This window comes from Hippoglossus stenolepis, chromosome 1, assembly GCF_022539355.2.
Source record: "Hippoglossus stenolepis isolate QCI-W04-F060 chromosome 1, HSTE1.2, whole genome shotgun sequence".
Taxonomy (NCBI): Eukaryota; Metazoa; Chordata; class Actinopteri; order Pleuronectiformes; family Pleuronectidae; genus Hippoglossus; species Hippoglossus stenolepis.
This window is the reverse complement of record NC_061483.1, coordinates 20,121,979-20,144,143: the sequence shown is the minus strand read 5'-3', so window position 1 is coordinate 20,144,143 and position 22,165 is coordinate 20,121,979. Positions and strand designations below refer to the sequence as shown.

The 22,165-nt window shown below is 40.1% G+C and overlaps 2 protein-coding genes across 2 annotated transcripts; one reads left to right on the top strand and one right to left on the bottom strand.

Annotated features, from left to right (window-relative positions):
- Positions 1–24: 24 nt before the first annotated feature.
- On the top strand, positions 25–4,318 carry gnpnat1 (glucosamine-phosphate N-acetyltransferase 1). Its single transcript, XM_035172811.2, has 6 exons — positions 25–628; positions 1,456–1,622; positions 2,025–2,087; positions 2,335–2,462; positions 2,651–2,712; positions 2,888–4,318. The coding sequence occupies exons 1-6, from the start codon at positions 417–419 to the stop codon at positions 3,033–3,035; spliced, it is 780 nt and encodes a 259-aa protein (XP_035028702.2). The 5' UTR covers positions 25–416; the 3' UTR covers positions 3,036–4,318.
- Positions 4,319–4,730: 412 nt separating this feature from the next.
- On the bottom strand, positions 4,731–10,746 carry styx (serine/threonine/tyrosine interacting protein). Its single transcript, XM_035172689.2, has 11 exons — positions 10,529–10,746; positions 10,136–10,168; positions 8,243–8,296; positions 8,054–8,151; positions 7,878–7,938; positions 7,746–7,782; positions 7,618–7,657; positions 7,348–7,398; positions 7,014–7,086; positions 5,844–5,937; positions 4,731–5,310 (listed from the first exon to the last, which is right to left on the bottom strand). Exons 1-11 carry the CDS (start codon positions 10,691–10,693, stop codon positions 5,237–5,239), a joined length of 780 nt encoding a protein of 259 aa, XP_035028580.1. The 5' UTR covers positions 10,694–10,746; the 3' UTR covers positions 4,731–5,236.
- Between the last annotated feature and the right edge of the window lie 11,419 nt (positions 10,747–22,165).

Below are 22,165 nucleotides of genomic sequence, written 5' to 3'. Positions count from 1 at the left end.
ATGTGGACCTACTTCCACATGGAGACACAAAGCAAGTAACTAGATAGATAATTCACTTTAAAGTGAAGACAAGTTTTAATGATAGGCTACTGTAAAGTTTAGGTTAAGATTACTGTTAGGGTACGGGTTAGGTTAAGGCAAATCACAACTTATGCGAAAGTGAAAGAAATCAATGTAAAGTCAATGTAATGTCCTCTGAAGTCATGGAGACGTGGTTGTGTGTTGGATTGTGTCAAAGGCAAATATTCGTTGTTTTTGGGCTGCTTGTGCAGTTTAAGTAAAACTTCATACATGTCTATGATCTCTAATCTGACTTTGATGTGTATCGCTAACTAATCTTTGATAATCAAAACCTCCTTCCCCGGGATTTCTTCTGAGCCCCTGACGTTGTTTTGGGCTGCACCTTTACGTCCGGCATGTTTTGCCACGTCAGGCATGCGACCGCTCGTCGTCACCACGTCAGGCGTGAGCAGCAACAGCAGCAGAAGGCAACACCCACGCTGTTCCCCCGACCATGTAGCCCAGCCTCACTCAGAACCAGCAGCTCACCGGGCTGTCATCGTGCGTCCTCCAGTCTGTGGGAGCCCCGCTGCGCCGTGCCTCTCTCCTCCCTGTGCTCCTGTCACCGGTAAGCTCCCAAGCTAGATCGCTAGCTCGCTGCTTAGCATGGGCTAACCCCCTCGGGAGTAGCGCTGGCAGTGCATGTGGGGTTGAAGCCGCTGGGTTGTGTAGTTTGTTTGGCCGCTTGACGGGACACACGAGGAAAAGTGACACGGGCTTGTAAAGTACATGTGTGTTATATGTGTGGACACTCAGTCAGATGTCACTTCAGTAAACGAATCTCTGCTAATGTGACGTTAGCTAGCTGAAACACCGGTCCGTACAACGTTAGTGGAGAAGTGCTCATGAGTTATTTGGCCACTGGGGCTACCGTAGCGAAACATGGTGTCCTAATACCACTTTCTAAACTTATTTTAACTGTGATAATCTACTCACATTGTTTGTTGTTGGTGACAGCAGTGTTTGGCTGCCATGGAAACCACTATTTAAACATCTGCTAGCTTCATCCAACTTAGCAGTGATAACTTTTCACTATGAATGGCCCTCTGTTGGTTTCACCCCTCTCACATTACACATCCTGGTCCACATCATCATCATCATCATCATCATCAGAGAGAGAAAAAACCAGCTCAAGAAACTAAGGTGTCACCTCATTATCTCACAAGGGTGTGTGTCTGTTTAAATGCCAGCAGGCTCTTACAGCTATTAAAGGGAGGCACGTCAGATTGTGTTTGTCTGATCAAAGTCCTGTGTGAGTTCAAGCACACACGTAGGTACGGTCAATACTGCTGATCTTAGATGAGACTCTATTCAGTGGGTCATACTTTCATTGTTTTATCGGCGTGGGAACTTACCTCCCCTCACCTGCCTTTGTGTGTGTTTTTTTTTTTTAAGCCAAGGTCTTGGAATGCTGCTGGACGAGACTCCGCTCTTTGAGCCCTCTCTGCTTAAGGAGCTCGACTGGAGCTGCAACACCGTGTCCTTCTCTCCACCCATCTCTCCGTCCAGCCCCGGAGAAGGCCTGGTGCTGAGGCCGCTCTGTATGGCCGACTTCAATAGAGGTGAGTCCGGGGACATATTTCAGACCACTTTTATTTAATATATTATTTTACTAGCCCTAGAGCAACCCCAAAGGACAATCTGATCCCACAACACCTGGTCTTTCTTCCTGAAGTTTATTCAGAGCTGATTCCTCTCTACACCACCTTACTCATCCTCCCTAACTCAATATATCAACCCAAAATAACAGAGTCCACATTATTCTTGCTCAACCCTCCTCTGTATTTCTTTTTTAATGTCATGTTTCTGTTGTTTTGTAGATAAACCTGTAGTGAGAATAATACAAATATTAAGACACTTTTTTTTCTCCTAAGTGGCTTAGATGAAAGATTTTAGTAATGTAATAAATTAAAATATAACTTAAAAAAGTTGCTTTCATCAACTGTTGTGTGTTTGTGCTTCAGGATTCTTCAAGGTTTTATCTCAACTCACGCAGACAGGCGATGTCACACCCGAGCAATTCACAAGTGAGTTTGCTTAACATAATGCTTATTTGATGTATGAATAAAGTGAGATACTGCCCTTCTATTTACTTTGTTCAGAACGTTTACAATTAACACACAACTCAAATATTTTAACTCCCAAAGTGCACCCACATTTTTTGAAGTCAACTCTCTTTCTGGGCATCAGACTTGAATTAACTGCAGCTAGTGTACGGACTTTAAATACAATATTAGATCCATTAAAAACAAATTGTTGTCTTTTTGATTCCAGAAAAGTTTGAGCATATGAAGAAGACGGGAGACTACTTTGTGATTGTGGTGGAGGACACAAATCTGGGACAGATTGTTGCTACGGCCACATTGATCACAGAACACAAATTCATCCACTCCTGTGCTAAGGTAAATTACACCCCAACAATTTGTGTATATTTTAATAATAGATGCAACTATAATTTCTTTCTAAAGGTTATATTTGTAATCTGTTCTGTTTTGTTTTTTTTTACATTGATTCATATTTATTAATCTTAAAATTGGTTGAAATCATGTATTTATAATGAAAACCACCTCTGTTGGGGTTTTGTTTGCAGAGAGGCCGGGTGGAGGAGGTAGTCGTTAGTGACGGTTGCAGAGGGAAGCAGCTGGGCAAACTGTGAGTAGACCTGTGTGAGCTTGACATAAAGACATCTTCTTTACACTCGTTTTAATGTTTAAAACCGTGTATTTCAATAATGTTATGCATATGAAGGTAGTTTAGGATACATCTTGGGATTTCTGCTGACCTTTTTTTAAAGACTCATCCGTTTTCTTTTTTCTCTTCCTTGTAGGTTAGTTTCAACTCTTACTCTTCTCAGCAAAAACCTGAATTGCTACAAAATCACATTGGAATGTGCACCCAAAAATGTGGCTTTTTACCAAAAGTTTGGCTATGGCGCATCAGAGGAGACCTACATGCAGTGTCGATTCTCTGACTGAGGACAGCAGCAGCTTTGAGAACAATTTGGGAGAAATGGACCATATCTTTATAAATGCAGGGATTTAAGTTCTATGTTTTTGCGATTGATTTACTCCAAGCAGGATTCTAGAGAAAGGGGTCTTGTCTGCAGGGCTCCTCTTTGCGTGCACTTCGTCTCCTGACAGTGGAGCTGACCTGAGAGCAGAGCCTGCGCCAGAAGTGACCCCACAGAGGAGCCCTGCAGGCAGACATGCAGAGAGGCCCCGGATGAGATCAGTGTAGATCTGAAGGAGGAATTTGCGAAGGGGATGGGGGGTGTGACACAGTGAGCTCGCCTGGCAGCTGTATGAGACCATTAGATGTAGAATTTGAAGGGAAAACAGGCAGTTAATGAGCGAAATGCAAATATTCATGTAGGCTAAGAGTGTCACTAGTCTTCTTTAAAAAAAAAAAAAGGAAAACATAGGGCAGTGCACTAGGGGGGGGGGAAATGGTCACCTTTTTTTTTTTTTTGCTTCAAGCCCTGTACACAAACCGACATCAGAACTTGACAATGTCTTAAGAACTGGCAGATACATGAATGTATGTTAAAGCCCTCTCTGCTCAGTTCAACATCATCCTGCGCCCCTTTGGTAACCACGGTAACCTGACATCATCTTCCTCATCATCTGCCAGTTACTGTAAATGTGATGTCCTCTCGTGTTACGCTGCTGAGTAAATGACAGAGAACTTTCAAATATCTGTGGCTACCATGAAACTGGTAGTTAACGCGCTCGGGACAGGAAGAAGGCACCAGATGAACAAAAGAATTAAGAGTTTACAACAGTTTCTCAACAACACTACAAAACCAAACATGCTTGAAGGATCAGGATTCAGCAAACAATCTCTGTTGTATTGATCATAAAGGGCGAGTCACCAAAGAACAGCAACTTTTTCCTAAGAGAACAGGTTCTACTTGAGTTTCATTCTTCAGTCCTCTCTGCACAGAAGACTTTTCTTTCTCTGACAGTTGTGTTACTGGATAATTATGAAGGTTCAAATACATAAAGCATCAACTGAACAACAAAAGTTTTGTGAGGCAATAGAAATGAAGTAATAGGTTTTTACAGTTTTGTATCTGGTTGATATTCCCAATCAGAAGAGATGAGAAATGGGTAACAATGATTTTTGTAAGCAAACCTTTATTTAAGCTTTTTGTAGTTAAGATTTATAACTATGCTGTTATTCTGGAGAACAGGGGAAGATATTTTATGTAATTTATTTCCAAGTATGTAATTGCCAAAATAAAATATTCTGATCTACAGTATTGTTCACCTGAATTTCTTTTTGTAAAATAAATCTGAAGACCCTGGGGCTCACCCAGAACTCATTGGAGGGATACCATATCCCATCGGGCATAGAATCCCCCTGGAAGAGGTGGAAAGCGTAACTAGGGAGAGGAACATCGGAAAGCCTCCTTGGAAGACTACCTCCACGACCCGAGCCCGGATAAGTGGAAGACGATGGATGGATTTAAGTGGCGTCATTGCAAAATTGTTTTAAAATGAAACAAACTTCAGCCTCATGGTTAAACCCATTCTCCCCCCAAAGCTCTTTGTTTAAAGAAATACTGTAACAGCATGTAGAATAACATCTCATTTTTCAATATAAAATGTGTCTTTAGGGAATAAATAAATAAAAGCACAGCATTAAGATAACACATAAAAACACTGTTGAACTCTGTCAGACTTATTTTTATTAAGCAGTGAGTTATTTTTCAATTCTTTACTATCTCACATTAAGCCTGATATTAGTCCACAATCCTATCACTCCCAAAATAAAGGCATTAGCTTTTCCTCTTCTCGTGTCCTCCACTGGGCAACATCCGGGCTACTTTCCCTTTTGCCGACTGCCCCCTTCTGGTCGTCTACACAAATTCAAGTATCGAAAGTGCATTATTGCAATACTGTCCCGCTGCAAATGCAAAATGCTTTAAATACTATAAAACAAAAAATCTCCCATCAGTGCATACAGTTCAAAAAAAAAAAAAAAAAATTGTTATCAAATTTGCCCGTCCCCATCAGCACTCCACGTCTCAGACATGAGTGGTCCCCCTCCCCTCCCGCCCTCCTCCCTTCCCATTAGAAAAAGTTCAAATATTTACATTTTTAATCCCATTAAAAATGTAAAAAAAAAAAAAGAAACGAGTGCACTGCGCCACACGGCTAAATGTAAGCAAAGCTCATCCGTTCTGTGCTGCTGTGACCTGCATTGCTCCAAAGTCTTCGTCTTCCTCCAGGCTGCGCTTACGGCTTCCTGTTGAAGAAATGTGGACAAAAAGAAGAAGTTAACCTACAGCACATATCATTAGACAGTTTGTTGAGTTCAAAAACAAGTTTGCAAATCACAGGCCGGACCTACTGCCTCTACAGCGCTGTGTCAGCAGGGGAGAATCATCCGGTTTAGGAAATATCTTGTGATTTGTGCTGACTTCTTTTTCAAATGTATCCTTTTTTCTCTTTTCTGTCCTTGTATGTTAGTTCTTAACTTTATGCCGTTGCTATGAAATCACATTGGTAGAGGAAAGTCATCAGACATCTGGTGAGTCAGACTAAATAAGCGTAAGCCCTTCTGGATCTAATTATGTGTCAAACCCTGAATACTTCACAGTCTGAGCTCGGTGAAATCATTAGCATACAACAGATCAGGGAAATTGTGAGTCAATTCATGGGAGCTGCAACTGGAATATAAGTCTGAGCCACCTAAATAGAAACATTCATGATATTAAAAGGTGCAGAAGTAAGTATGAATTTGCTGATGGTGCAGGACTGCGCACACTGTGTACAAACCTGGCATCCCAGCTTGTAAAGAGAAGGACCTGCCCAACTGCATCGGTGACATCATCTTAATGGTCAATTTGGCTGAGTAGATCGCTTCATACTCCTAGGAAACAAACACTTATTACGGCTGTACGGAGTTAGCATCGGTTGCAGAAAAGCACAGTCAGCAGCACAGAGCATGTTGTTAGTAATGTGATGTTATGTTCTCTGAACCGGTTTTTCAGGCTGACGGAAGATTTGCCTTCAATTAAATGTTCAACCTGGAGATTCTCATGGCTGATAGCAGAAAATGTCAACATTACCCTTCATGCCAGTGTATTGTGTGTGTACGAAAAAAATGTATCCACAGATTTTAAACACTTTGTTAGAAACCTTCTATGGTGTGTAAACATGTTCTTGCTCATATTTTCCTCCCTCAAACTGTGGCAGGACAAATATAACATACAATATGATATGATGTAATAAGAACAACTATAACATTTTATATTACAATACAATATCATATAATACACACAGAAACACAACACACACACATTCATTAGGATATGATGACTTTTACCCTTGGTACTGATAAGCAATGTGCCTTCACCAACCCTAAACACATGCTTGTCATGCGACTGCTAAAGAAAACTCATCCTCATGTTGCTTACAAATCAAATGAATATGTTCACTGCTAAATGTCTCCTGCTGAGTGATGGGTGTGTGCGTACTGAAGATGGGGAAATTATTTCTACAGGGTCACACCAGAAGACCATTATTCAGAATTAGTATTCATACTGAAAGAGAACAGGTCACCGGACTAAGCCTTGTTTTAAACACACACTCTCCATCTTTTTAAACATGCAAATTATCTGCTGCAATATTGTTAAGATCCCATATGACACACTTTTCTTTATAAGTAAGATGTGAAGGGATGTATAAAGACCCTCTTCTTCATACTTCATCATGTATATGTCTGTTAGACGGACATTAATGGATGACATAGTGCCTGAAAATCATTATTGTTTTTTTTCTTTAAATTTTTTAATTAATTGATCAAATCTATGTCTAAAAAAGGATGCAAAAGTCTTCAAGCAGAACATTTTGCTGCAGTCATTATATATAGAAACAAAACCAGCGTTCTTGACAGTATATTGTGTTGAGTACCAGTTAACACCTGTGTGGGGGGTCAAGCCTCACCTGTAGCTGATGCACAAAGCCCACATTGGGGTTGATGCAGAACCTCCTCTCCTGGACGTGGCTGAATGCATCCCTTCAAAGTGAACAGGACAAAGTTACACCCACAGTCTCTGAAACACTGAGTATCATCACTCTAAACCAGTGTGTTTTAGCTCTAAATTGTAGAAGAATGCTTCTAAAAAAAACTAAATGATCTAACAATTAAAATGCAGTATATATTTCTGATACCTGCATTCTATCATACAATTTCTCTTATATGGTACAAAAGAAAATTTAAAAGTTGGACAAGTTTTCAAATGATGTAAAACTAAGAAAAAAAACACAAAAAACCTACCTGTATTTCATCCCAAAGGTTTCCATAAGGTATGCAATCACTAAGGCGGCACTAAATCAAACAAGGAATAAAGGACAGTGTCACATTCAAAGCTATAGTTTGTTCTAATCTGAGAATATAATTAAGTGAATTAAAAATACAATATCCAAGGATAGATTAGAAACCTTTAGCAGCCATATGTCATGGAAATTCACTACACAATGGGCTAAGTGCATGTTGAGAAATTACAATATGAAATCATGTGAGAATGTGAAAGCAAAGCAAAGTCACCTTCTTGATATCCCTGCATTACCATGAACCAGTACCTTTCCTAGAAGAGAAAGAAGAGAGATGGTTGACAACTCTTCTTTTCTACTTGACAATCTGAGTAAGTAAAAGGACACTGCATGCATTCCTACCTCCTGTTGCTAAGCAGCTATCGATAAATTCCTTAGTCTGTGAGGAAGAAAATGAAGGAGAGAAATGAAATTGCCGGACATCTCATTTCAGCAAGCGAAGAAGGAAATATAAAGGCTGCTTTGTTAACTCACCGTTGGGAAAAATCTGATTATATTTTCCACTGGATTGTCAGCAATATCTAATACAAGGTATCTGCAAAGATGCAACACAACAACATTTAGTTTATGGGTTAGCAAGGAAGGACTTGAACAAATAAACTCACTTTCAACATGTCACACATATGCAGTCACATGAAAAATATACTAACCTAAATGTATGAGGGAAATTAGGTTTGATAAAATTGGCTTCTATGTCTTGGCGGACACACACAACATGCGTTATGCCCTGTCTCTCGAGAATTGGCAGCTGCGCAAAGAGAAAGCAGATAAGTAACAAGAGGATCAAAAAGTATACGAGCAGAAAATGTTTCTCTGTGTCGGTCTCCTGGAGAACTTACCTTGCTTTTCATTGCAGCAGAGTAGGGACCTAAAAACAGCCCTGGTAAGATCTCCTGTAAATTGAAGACAGAGCAGGGCAGCAAATTAACACAGGCAGTGACATAACTGACGTTGAGAAGGATCCCTCAACCCCAAATACATGAGTTCACCCAGGGCGAGACAGTTAACCTCTCTATGGACATGATGTCTTTAGAGCCAGACTGATCTATTTGTTGCACGCGGGGCTGGAAGATAGAAGTTTACACATCAGCCGATATCAATACTTTTCATGATAAATGTCACATTATGTCAAGTTAGTATGTGGTATGTCAAGTTAAAGACTGAGTCTTGCTCCTGAGTAAAGGTTGTGGGTTTAAAGTCTTTTTTTATGAGCATGCAATGACAAAGACAAACATTATGTCTTAGCTGTGCTTGCACTATGACCTGGTCCACATGCCGAAGTGTCCTTGGGCAAGTTACTGAACCCCAAATTGCACCTTCTCATAGAGAAAGTGCTGCACATAGATGCACTGAATGCATGTGTGTGTGAATGGGTGAATATAAAACTGTACTGTAAAGCACTTTGAGTGGTCATCAGGACTAGAAAAGCGACAGATTTGCATTTACTATGTATAAGAAATATATACATATATACATATATATTGGACTTTGTCATATTGCTATTGATGAAAATTATATTGCGAATTATTATTGATATTGCTCTATTGCCTAGCCCAAGATGGCCAGTAAAAATGTGCAGATATGAGCCATTAACAGACATATTATTGGTATCTGTGTTTGTCAATATGCACCAATTTGAAAAGTTGTATTTTACAGAATAAACAAGGCAGAAGAGATGTGCATTGATGACATTGCACATTTACACGAATTCAAATTCTAGATGTTTTATTGTATTACTTTTTTTGTTTTATTTCTAGATGCTTAAACTGTAAAATATAAAGCTTCTGTTAAATTTCTTTTAGACAATGGTTTGATAATGATTTATTAGAAATCATTGCCAATTTTTTTCAAAATATATTTATTTTGGCCAATTTATTGGCATCGCTACTCCTTAATATTGGCCTCCAAACATCCACATTAGTCAGACCCTAATGTCTTGACTAGTGTCCATTGTAGAGGTAATTTAAGTAGCCAATACAAGAATCTGTCCAAACTCTATTCAAAATCAATGATTTTCAGTCCACAGGAACTAGGTGTTCAGATACAAGAATAAAGTTGCTCACCAAGTTTCACCAAGATAAATCTGCAATATTCTTTTGAGAAATCACCTGTTCTTCGCTGCTCCAAAACAGCAGTTGCACTGCTCTGCCACAAGTATTGTTTTCAGAGTGGTGAAGAAGAAGTAATTCCCAGTAGTAACACATTAGCCAGAGCTGGATAAAATGTCAGCAATTTGGTAATGTTTCACGATGGAAGGACCCACAAGTGAAACGGTGTCGTGCACTACATGCAAGACTTCAGTTTGGAGGGGTGTTTCCAATTTAAACACAAGTATTAGACCATCCAATTATTATAGCAATCTTTACTTCCATACAGCGTTGGTACTACATTAATACATTATGTATATATAATGTATTAAAGTCCAGGTATCAGACTCAGTATCAGGGAGGGACTAATGTTATTAGGACATTTCACATGTAAGCCGTGTTGGTAAATATCAGGTTCTCAGATTTATATACAACCTATTCTCTGGATTAGAGCTGCACATTATGGTTAAAGTCAACAACAATTAACTCGTACATTAGCCTATAAGTGAATTCCACCAGTGCAGTGTGATAACTGAGACACAGGTACTAATCAGGGGCTGTTTTCATATGTGAGGGGACTGAGCCCTGGGAATCCTCCCCCCCAACAAACAGACATTCTGCTGTCAACAGTCTGCTCTTACATACCTGCATCTCTCGTCTCATTGGATAAGCCCAGTCCTGGGAGAGGGGAAACACACAGTGGGGTTAAAGATGGACACTTTATTTGTTGATGCGACACAACCTGGAGATTGAACCGCCACAAAGCAGCGGGAGGACCGAGCCCCAGTGAACTCTGTGTACATACGTGGCTAACAGTGGTGTCAGAGGCTAAGCTACCCAGTGTTTCCTCAGGGAACAGACGTGGACTAAAGACAGAAACACACCGGTGCTGCGCTGGTCCACATGGACGCGCTGCACCCAGTTAAACACACACCGCTCACTGGGGCGGGCGTGTTTCCTCAGGCGGACCGAGGAGGTGCAGTGCCGGAGGTTAGCTCGGGTTAGCCTCGGTGGACATGTCGGCTAACACACACTCACCAGCAGCTCCTCCTTGGTCGCGGGGAGAGACGGGAACTGGAGTTTGTTGTCCTCCTCCATGCTGCTGTCGGTTCGGCCACCGCCGGCTCCGGCCTCGTCGCGCTCTGTGCGTGTTTCTGTCGCGTTAGCTGGACAGTCGATGCGATTTGTTTTGAGGCTCCACATGCATGTCCGCCATGCTGTCCCCTGACAGATGTGTCACGTGACCGCGCGGCAGCTGGCAAGCGGCCGCGTGGATGGAAATAAGAGAGGGAGGCAGCAGCGACGCCCAGTGGACGGCTTGAGAAGCGCACGGCAGTGTTGGGGCGTGTATGGGAAGTTTTTGATGCCAAAATAAAGCGAAGAAAGAAATGAATTGAAATACAAGACACTTAATTATTAGTATTTTCTATCAACACACACATTGACTGTACCAGTGACATTGTTGGAGCCTGCTCTTGTCAGGCAGAAACAACTGTCTGGTATTGATGGATCCCAAGTCGGGTGGGAAGGGTCATAAAAATGAACATTTCTAATTAATAGCAGATGGGTTTGGGGGGGTGAAATAATCCAACTAGACGAGTCATCAGGGGACAATTTGCTTTCTTTTTGGGAGAAACCGCTGAGTCAGCGCAGCCGAGCGCATCGTTGAGGCGAGGCAGAGTCGCCGAAATTCTGGCTCAGTGGATGCTATTTTATTTTTGGAATGTTCATGCAGGGGATGGTGGAGAAAATGATTCCATTATGTGGGCGATGGGTGGATGAGTCTATCATACGTGCGGATAAGGATGACGTGAGAGCCAATCCGCACTGTCAGGGGTCTTTGAATAGATGGCTGCCAAGTTGCTGGAATGTTCATGTGGTGTCGAAATATTTAAAATTAGTTCCTGAGTGGGAAGATTTACATGAAGTCCATCTCAAGTTGGGACAGCAATTTGGAAAAGTCGGTGAAAAAAGTTGCTAATGTCATCCTTTCTCAACCAAAAAATACCAACCAACACCACACTTATGCAAAGAAAGCCCCCTGTAGGCAAGTCTGCCTCCTGTGAGTTCACGTGCTCCACAGAAGGTCCCATTTCATGTGCTTGGAAGTTGTAATGTGGGAAAAACATGGATGCTGTCAACAAAATGTGTTGTATTTATGTGTTTAGAGCTTTTAAACAACACCATGACACTACTTTCCAGTGTTTGTATAACAACAACAACAAGCGGGGAAAAGGGATCAAGTAAGACAGGCATATTCAATTCAATTTTATTTGCCAATCATAACATACATTATCTCAAGGCAATTTACATGTTTAGGTCAAGACATTAAAATTATACAGAAACCCAACAGTTCCCTCGATGAACAAACACCTTGGCGACTGTGGAGAGAAACAACTCCCTTGTGCAAGTGTTTTTTAAAAGGTGTGTGAGAATAGGAAAAAGTCCACACGCAAATATAAACTACATCGTTATGTTGCGAGCTATCTATGGCTAACATCATACAGTTGCAACAATGTGTTGTTAGTTAGTTGTTGCAACATTTTACAACAAAGCTAAGTAAGTGTGCCGTGCTGATGTGTCGGTCTGTCCATCTCTAGCTCAAAGCGTCTCTTCAAACACCACTACTGTATATCAGAGTTAGGAATGAAAGATGACCACATAGCCTGATTTCATCTAAATGCAGATTACATTCATTATCAACCCACATGCTTCCACTGAACTCTGTCATCTTTTCCCTTCTGTCTTTTTCGTTCCAATCCTTTATGTTTTCTGCCTTCATCCCTCTCTCCCATCCACCGCTGCTTAATAATCACTTCAACAATGACTGATGATGATTTAAAACAGAAAGCATGAATAATTTGTAGATGCTTCTTTGGTCTCTCAGACGTGTCATCTGTTTGTTGTTGTGTGCAGCATTTGTGATTTTTTGTTTACCATCTGGCCCGTGGGAGGGGATGGCATTTTTTTTTTCCAGATCAGAGGGAGATGCTATCTAACAGCAGAAAAAGAATAAGCTTTGAAAAATGTCAATTACTTCTCCTTCAAGAAGGTCTCCTAAAGAAGGTCTCTTAAAGAAGGTCTCTTAAACATCACAGGATTGGTTTCTCCCTGTGAGGTGGTTTCCCTGCAGCGCAGACATCCCGGTGACAATGGCACTTTGATATTCTGTTACTCTGGGCCAAATCAGAAATTATCAGGCATGCCAGATTGGCAGAAGTCTATTGGCATCAGTAAGGGGGGAAACAAAGCAGGAATGAGAGAGAGGAAAAATGATGGAGGAAAAAGATAAGCAATAAAAATAAAAGCCAACTGCAGAAAGGGGTTACATACAAGCAGGAAATGGTCCCTGATTTAATAATTGTTTATTCAAACAAAATACATTGGTCAGATCGCTACAAATAAAATGCATGTGTGATACAAACATATATATGTCATTCAGAAAACATAATCTTATTTTTATAGCATGTTTTGGTCATTTTCTACCTTCATTATAAAGATTGCAGTAAGTCCTGTCACAAACTTTATTTTCTACATATGGGCACTGGGATTTCCTCTATATTTTTAGTTTGATGTAAACTAAGCATATGATGCATTTGTTGGAGACTATGGCCCTCCAACATTGTGTGGGAGTCAGGACTAAATAACTACAATAAACTCTGACTATGTTTGTGGTAATAAACAGGTCCCCCTGCTGGTTATTGCAGTGTTTTCAATCGTCTTCGGACAACACTTGAGCTCTGTGGCACAGAGGAATAAATGATATCATTGGATTTGGCCTTTTCATGGATTTTGCTGACATTTAGAGAATATTACCAACCTTATCTTTTAATGCTCCGTGGTCTTTTCCACTTCAGAAAAAGAAAAAAAGGGATTATTTTCATTAAGTTAATTTGTTTCAGTTTAGAAAAGTCCATTTAAAAATAGTAAATAATTCAAGTTAGTCAGGGGTCATTAAATTGACATTTTAACACAATGCACAAATGCTTAAAAAAATCCTTAGGGCCACACCAACAGACATTTGAAAACACATGATTCTCACATTTAAGTCTAATAGAAACTGATTTACTTCACAGTTTGGTCTATGTGTAACAGAGATAAGCTTAAGCCTTATGTGCTGGAGAAAGAGCTGCAACTCCCACTGCTGTTAGGCAAGGCAGTTTCATTTGTAAAGCACCTTTCACACACAGAGGTAGATTCAAGGTGCCGTACAATGACATTAAAACAACACAGAGGCACAATTAAAAGAAATCAATCCAAAGAGCAGAGTTTCAAACAACTTTCAAGCAAAATAATAGAGATCAAAAATAGTAGAATTACAGAGGAAAAGGAAATAAAAAAGGATGAATCTGCATGCAAATTAAGTAAAATAATACAGATAAAATTGATAGAAATGTGTATAATAATAAAATAAAAATAGAATAAAATACAATTTTGATATGGCCTTGTAAAATAGTTTAGTTAAAGGCACTTATGATTAAAAAGGTTTTCTGGTTTTAAAAACTGCAATGGATGGAGCATTCACGAGACAATCAGGCAGTTGGTTCCAGCGCCGTGCTGCATATTGAAAAGTACACACACACACACACACACACACACACACACACACACACACACACACACACACACACACACACACACACACACACACACACACACACACACACACACACACTCCTGACATGATTTATATGATTTACACAGCATATTCAAATCTCATCTACTTCTTAAAAATACAATTATGTATTTCTCACACACAACTGCTCCAAAAGCGAATCTGTTTATTACGCTGCGACTGAAGACTGACAACATAGTATGAATGAATTCATTTATTAGAATTGCTGCTATGGGAAAGCACATAATTTCTGCGTTGCGATATATTGTACTTTCCAAACTAAAAGTACTGCTTCTTACCAGCAGGGTTGGAGCTAAAATAAGTCACAGGGCTGTTGCTGGTGAATGTCTGTTTAAATTTCACAACTCATTATTCTTCTCCCATAATTACAAGAGCAAACATGATTTTACAGCCAAAACAATACAATGAAATATAAACAAAGCACTACAAAAATGATTGAGGATTAATTTACATCCACTACGCGCACAAATGGTGTTGTGTGAACCCTCATTTTATGGAGCACTAAATATCGGCCCACAGAGCAGAATCACCACCATATATCTTCAGGGTTGATGGGGTTGGCAATCAATTCCAACGACTGATCAGTCCTTGTTACAGTCATTTTAGAGTTGAGAGTTAAGGCTTTTATCACGCATCCGCAGGTCGCGGTGAAGTTGAGACTTCACCGTCTATTTGAATGTTAGACAGCACAAGACATTTTCTGTTGGGATCATAAACAGACATCTGCCCATGTTGGTACACATCCTAACGATGTTAGTAATGGGATTCACAAAGAAACCGAATAACTCTTTATTATTGTTTATATTGTGTAAGTATTTCTCTTTTGAGTCTGTTGAAGTGCTGCCTAATTTCACAGATGCCACATAATATAAAATACTTTTTTATTATTGAGATTATTAGTTTATAGTCATTATGTAGTAAAATATACTCTATCTATCTATCTATCTATCTATCTACTCTAAACCATCCTTGGACATGAGTTATTTTGTTGTAATTTTTTGGCATCATATAAACCAAGAACATCTAACCCCAGTAGAAAGCATCTAGAAGCTGTCTTCCATCGCCTGTAAAATGAAAATTAAAAAATCACTTTAATTTGAAAGTTGTCGTGATGACGTAGTTAAGGTGCGCAGCTCTGACAGTTAACTAACTAACTAACTAACCAACTAACCAACTAACTAACTGATTTGTTCCCCTCCTTCCCTTCCCTTGCCTACTACTTCCTCCTGTGGCTAAACAGGAAGTCAGCTCACCTGGCTGACTCCTCTCTGAAAGAGACCTGGCTGAACACATGGTGGAGGCCTCATCTTTTTAAGTTTGGACTGTCTACATGACCAATGTGAGTTTGCCTTGTTTGATGGTCTCATAGTGAACAGATTTGTATTTTTGACAACTGTCCAGGTAATGGTTAAATCTTTTTGACTTTATTAGTAGATTTGACAACATCTCAGTTGGTATTTAGGCTGTCTATTTGTTAGCTCATTTCATCTTTGGAATGGACTGTTTGCTTGTCCTGTGTTTAGGCTCTGGAGCTACTTCAGAATTATTCCTTGTCATTAGTCCAGTTCTACAATATACTTTCACTTTTCAATGTGAGCTGGATGTGGTGGGCAGGGCTTTTCATAAAAAGAGTCAAGTTAGAAAACTTTGTTCATCCTACCTGGTGGAACAAAGTTTTCTGCCTGTTAAGCAACTGAGAAGATCTTCAGAGCCAAGTTCACAACATTTATAAAATAAAAGCTCTGTAATTCAGCACAGTATAAAGCATTGCAGCAACAAAATAAACATTGTATTTTTATTTTGAAGACAAATTGCCAAACAGGAATTGATTCTATGCATGTTGTTGGAGTGACGGACATTAGCACCTGTGACGGGTCAGTGTGTCTGTCAGTCTGATATGGTAAAATAAAAAATTCAAATAATCAAGTATTTTTTTGGCGTGTGTATGTTTTAAGATATAGACCCCTATAAGACTATCTGGGCTTCAGGGCACAGTGAATGGGGATCCTAGTTAATAAACAAAACTCGCATATGGCCACAACGAGAAATAGATGGTCACCAGATTAAAGCTGGGGAGGAGAAATTTAAATTAAGCTTTGAACTTTGGATTCTCTCAATAAAAGAAAACTCACAACAGAATTTTCTCAAGAACGTATGCGATTTACTCCAAACATCATAAAGAATAATCAAAGACCAAATTTAAAAAAAGCTATAAAAACATTACAAAGAAGTTAATCTATATTCGATTTCTTTTCTTTTCTTTTTTTCCTTTAATACAAACCATGAAAACACCATATCTATGAAGGTAGCTCTACTGAATCATGCTTTTACAGTTAATAAAACTCTGACAGCGAAACTGCGATGACTGCACTTGATGAATAGAGCCGGCAGAGGAAGCCATGTTAGGTAGAGGACTTCCTCAATATCTGTCTCAGAATGTGCACACTGTGCCCAGAGGGGCATGTGCAGTGTGGCAATATTTATCATGAGTCACATTCATGGCCCGTGATATCACTCTGGGAGAAAAGAAAATTCAGATCACTGGAGAGTAATAAGTCTCCAACGTCCTCACATAATCTTGACATCTTCATCTATTAAATGCTCAGCATTGGTAAAAATAAACTTTTAATAATATAAGAAACTGTGGCGTCCCTGAATGTGTTAAAGCAACACATTGCAAGATTTGCTCTTGACTATACTCTGTCTCCCCCTACAGGTGGTATGAGTAATTAACTGATGTGGTCTGCTCCCCCCCAATGTACGAAACTGTACATCCGCACATTTGTTGACTAACTGGAGAAGAAATAGAAGCTAAAGAACCATGTCGACTGACAAGGTAGAGATTTTACACTTTATGGGTTAGTTTTATGTGTTTGGAAAACTTGCTAAACCTCTCTGGAACAAACAAAAAGGATCAGTAGGAACTTCTGATGATAAACTAGTTGACCACCTCACTTACACAGCCAAACACCAACCTAGCAGAACAGCACAGCACATAGAAAATAAGCAAAACCTAAGACTCATTTTACTTGTCAGATAACAATAACCTCAGACGAAAATAGTTTCTTCCTTGGTCACTTTCTTTTTCCTCTTTGATTCCTTTGACAATGTCCTCATTTTCTTCAGTTGCTCTGCTGTGATGTCCACACTGAGACTGGCGAGCAAGTTGTCTCTTATAGCTATAGCTAGTAGCCCTGGCTCTGGTTGTTGGTGTGTGAAGTGTCAAAGCAGGTTGTAATGTTCCAGCACTAAACACCAGTGATATAGTTACATGCCATTCTCCCTATAATGTCTTTATGTGCCAACAAACTTATTTTGAAAGCTGTTTTAAGATATAACAATGTTATGTTGCTTAAGGTGCAGAGTTCTGATAACTTTCTAATAATATTTATAGAGCACCTTTCAAAATGAAGTTCTGTGCTTTACGATAAAACGGATGATGCAGAAACGAAATCCTAAACATAAAATGTAACAAGATGAAATACTTTATATAGTTTCAAACCCTAATAGTTGAATGAATATGCCGTACGATACAAGTGAGTCTTGAGAAGAGATTTAAAAGAAGATACTATGTTTTTCTGCCTGAGATCTCTAGGCAGGGAGTTCCACAGGGACCCGAACAGCAACCTTTTAGTTGTGACAAGTTGGGATTTTGGAACAGTTTGTAGGGGCCCAGCTGCTGGTGGATCTCAGTCAGCGATCAGGCACCTTAGGGGGTTAGCAAATCATAGATGTGACAAAACAATATCTCCAGTGCAGTGCGAGTTGCTTGATTCTGACTCTGGTAATATCTCTTGTTTTTATCTTGTGTATTTTATTGCATCTTTCTCTTGCACTACTGCTTTCTTTTTAAAGCACACTTGCATTGTTTCCCGTGATTGTGAAGCACAATTCACATGTCTATCATCCACTTGCTGGTCTCTCACACTAGATGGCAGTCAAACATAAATATTCAGCATCCACCAGGCACCAACAGCATCTGGTGCACAGTGTGTCCGCATCCACGAGAGAAACTTCAAAACGGATCATAAATGCACGATCACTTGCTCAAGCGCACCTTTCATTTTGACACCGCCTTCAGCCCAGAAGGCTCTCGAGTTTGGTTTGATAAAAAAAAAAAAAAGGCCTGGAGCTGGAAACATTATCAATATTACAGTGACTGTCAGAGCAGATGAGTGTGCTGGTCGTGTTTGCTTTTGTTTGCCCGTGGAGCCAATAATCAGTTAAAAGTGCTGCCAGCTCGTGGCTGTTTAGAATTAATATTCAGACTCTAGCTAATCAGAGCAGGAATCCATCCTGTACACCTTCCCCCTATAGATGCTTCAATTTCTTCTTTACTGAAAATCTACAGCCCTAAAGTCATGATCTGGTGCTTGTGCTGCACATGAAGTGGACAGACACTCCACCATCGCTGCCACCCACTCTCACCCTCTCACTGGTTATTGAGTCTGCAGCTGAGATCCAGCACATCATTACTGATTACAGGCGTAAAGCGATACAAATGTGGAGGTTGCCCCTGATGCTTAATTGGTAGGATGTAATAACGGAGCTGTAATATGTGGGCCCCTAATTGTGTGTTTACTGCACTATTTATTGGAGAGCGTCCCTCCCCCGGCTGGTGGCTGATGAGGTGAGCTGCGTTTCCGCCGGCATGCTATCAATCCTGCTTCATTAAGGACACACCGGGTAGGGAGAGAGGAACACAGGAGTTCGCCTCGCAGCTCGACGTGGGCAGAGGAGTCAGCCCCGTTAATGAATTTCAAATTTCCTCTGACAGAAAGAAAAGCAATCATGGAAAAAGATAGGTGATCAAAACTTCTGGGCTGATTCCGAGTGAGGACATGAGGATGTTGATTTCAAATGGCATGAACATCTGTGGTCAGGAAAATCTGATTGGGTCATATGGATATTAATTTTGGTGACGATATGTGTGCATGTGTAAATGTCAGGTAAAATGGTAAAGTTCATATGATATAAGGGATACCTGTACTACAGCTATATTCTGGCAGTACAGTACATCTGAATCCAAGAGGTCCTGTATTTAAGTTGGAGGAAGCACTCAAACATTGTACTTCTGTGACAGTTAGTTAAATTGAAAAAAAAAAAACTGAAGTAAAAGTACTACATTCATTTCTCTACTTGAGTTAAAGTATTTGTTTTAAAATTAACTTGTTGATTACTTCTAAAAATCAACTTTTGGACTTATGTAGAAGTACTTGCTTGTGGATTAACTAGGTGTCAAAAGTAAAAAGTACTTGTCGAGTGTAGCCCATTCCCTAATGCAACGGTTTCCTACACAAATAACTGTCTACTGTATACAGTGGGGTAAAAAAGTATTTAGTCAGCCACCAATTGTGCAAGTTCTCCCACCTAAAAAGATGAGGCCTGTAATTTTCATCATAGGTATACCTCAACTATGAGAGAGAAAATGAGAAAAAAAAAAAATCCAGGAAATCACATTGTAGGATTTTTAAAGAATTTATTTGCAAATTAGGGTGGAAAATAAGTATTTGGTCAATAACAAAAGTTCATCTCAATACTTTGTTATATACCCTTTGTTGGCAATGACAGAGGTCAAACGTTTTCTGTAAGTCTTCACAAGCTTTTCACACACTGTTGCTGGTATTTTGGCCCATTCCTCCATGCAGATCTCCTCTAGAGCAGTGATGTTTTGGGGCTGTCGCTGGGCAACACAGACTTTCAACTCCCTCCACAGATTTTCTATGGGGTTGAGATCTGGAGACTGGCTAGGCCACTCCAGGACCTTGAAATGCTTCTTACGAAGCCACTCCTTCGTTGCCCGGGCGGTGTGATCATTGTCATGCTGAAAGACCCAGCCACGTTTCATCTTCAATGCCCTTGCTGATGGAAGGAGGTTTTCACTCAAAATCTCACGATACATGGCCCCATTCATTCTTTCCTTTACACGGATCAGTCGTCCTGGTCCCCTTGCAGAAAAACAGCCCCAAAGCATGATGTTTCCACCCCCATGCTTCACAGTAGGTATGGTGTTCTTTGGATGCAACTCGGCATTCTTTCTCCTCCAAACACGACGAGTTGAGTTTTTACCAAAAAGTTCTATTTTGGTTTCATCTGACCATATGACATTCTCCCAATCCTCTTCTGGATCATCCAAATGCTCTCTAGCAAACTTCAGACGGGCCTGGACATGTACTGGCTTAAGCAGGGGGACACGTCTGGCACTGCAGGATTTGAGTCCCTGGCGGCGTAGTGTGTTACTGATGGTAGCCTTTGTTACTTTGGTCCCAGCTCTCTGCAGGTCATTCACTAGGTCCCCCCGTGTGGTTCTGGGATTTTTGTTCACCGTTCTTGTGATCATTTTGACCCCACGGGGTGAGATCTTGCGTGGAGCCCCAGATCGAGGGAGATTATCAGTGGTCTTGTATGTCTTCCATTTTCTAATAATTGCTCCCACAGTTGATTTCTTCACACCAAGCTGCTTACCTATTGCAGATTCAGTCTTCCCAGCCTGGTGCAGGTCTACAATTTAGTTTCTGGTGTCCTTTGACAGCTCTTTGGTCTCGGCCATAGTGGAGTTTGGATTGTGACTGTTTGAGGTTGTGGACAGGTGTCTTTTATACTGATAACGAGTTCAAACAGGTGCCATCAATACAGGTAACGAGTGGAGGACAGAGGAGCCTCTTGAAGAAGTTACAGGTCTGTGAGAGCCACAAATCCTGCTTGTTTGTAGGTGACCAAATACTTATTTTACCGAGGAATTTACCAATTAATTCATTAAAAATCCTACAATGTGATTTCCTGGATTCTTTCCCCCCATTCTGTCTCTCATAGTTGAAGTGTACCTATGATGGAAATTACAGGCATCTCTCATCTTTTTAAGTGGGAGAACTTGCACAATTGGTGGCTGACTAAATACTTTTTTGCCCCACTGTATGTATATATATATATAGTACAAGAATAGTACAGAAAGCAGATGATGCTACTGAAAAGAGTAGAAAGTACAGATATTTCCTGACATATGTAATAGGGTGAAAGGGAAAAGTACTTGGAAATAAATCTACTTAAGTAATGTACAGATACTATGTACATTGACGAAGTACATAGTTAATCCACCACTAGTTAGCAGCTCCAGTAAAAGCATGTATATGTGCTGTGTTCACACCAGTAATGTGGATAATGATTCTGTCTGGTGTGTAATGCAGCTAAGACTCATTAGACGGACTAATGACCTCACTAAATTAATACATGTGTGGTTAATTTTGAGTCTGTTTGCCTTTCAGAAGATTTACTCATGTGGGCATGCAAGATTATGATACTCAAATTTGTATATATTCATGTTTTGTGTTCAGCGTGGGTGGAAGACTGCTTCATTTCAGTCTGTTTATTTTAGAAAGCGTGTGCCCAAGTCTCTGAAGTCCATTTTAATGAAAAGGTCAGGGCATTAGTAATGGCTGACTTTTCCTGTTGACAGAATGTTTTCTTTAATCATAGGGCCAACCTACACATGCATGGTAGGACTTGGTGACTTTAAAAGTGGCAGCAAAGCGCTGCTAATTGCTCATCTGCTGTACAACTGCAGTCCGGTATTTGATAAGAGATGCTGGGGAGAGAAATCCTAAGCCATGCAATGTATGGGCTTGTCATCTACATTTATACAGTTCATATGCTGATCAGACGCTCTGATCCCATGCAGCGAGCCGGACTGTGGTGCCTGACAGAGACAGCAGGGTGTCAGTGAGGCTGCAGATGAGCTTCATACAGAGGTCGTTACACCGCCTCACGATATATATGCAGTGATGGTCTAAATCAATTATTAATCCACCTTGATTCATTTGCACCTATGACAGACTGAATTAGTTTCTGCTGGAGAATATTAGTGATCTTCATTAAAGATAATACTGTATTCCACCATTTAATAGCTTTAAAAGACAGAGTCACTCTTTTGTTCACCGCTTGATCCTAAAATTAAATACGGGACTTAATCCCAGATCAAAAGTACATTGAATGACCATTAACTGTCTTTTGTGGATGTAATGTACATTTAAATGTACGTATCC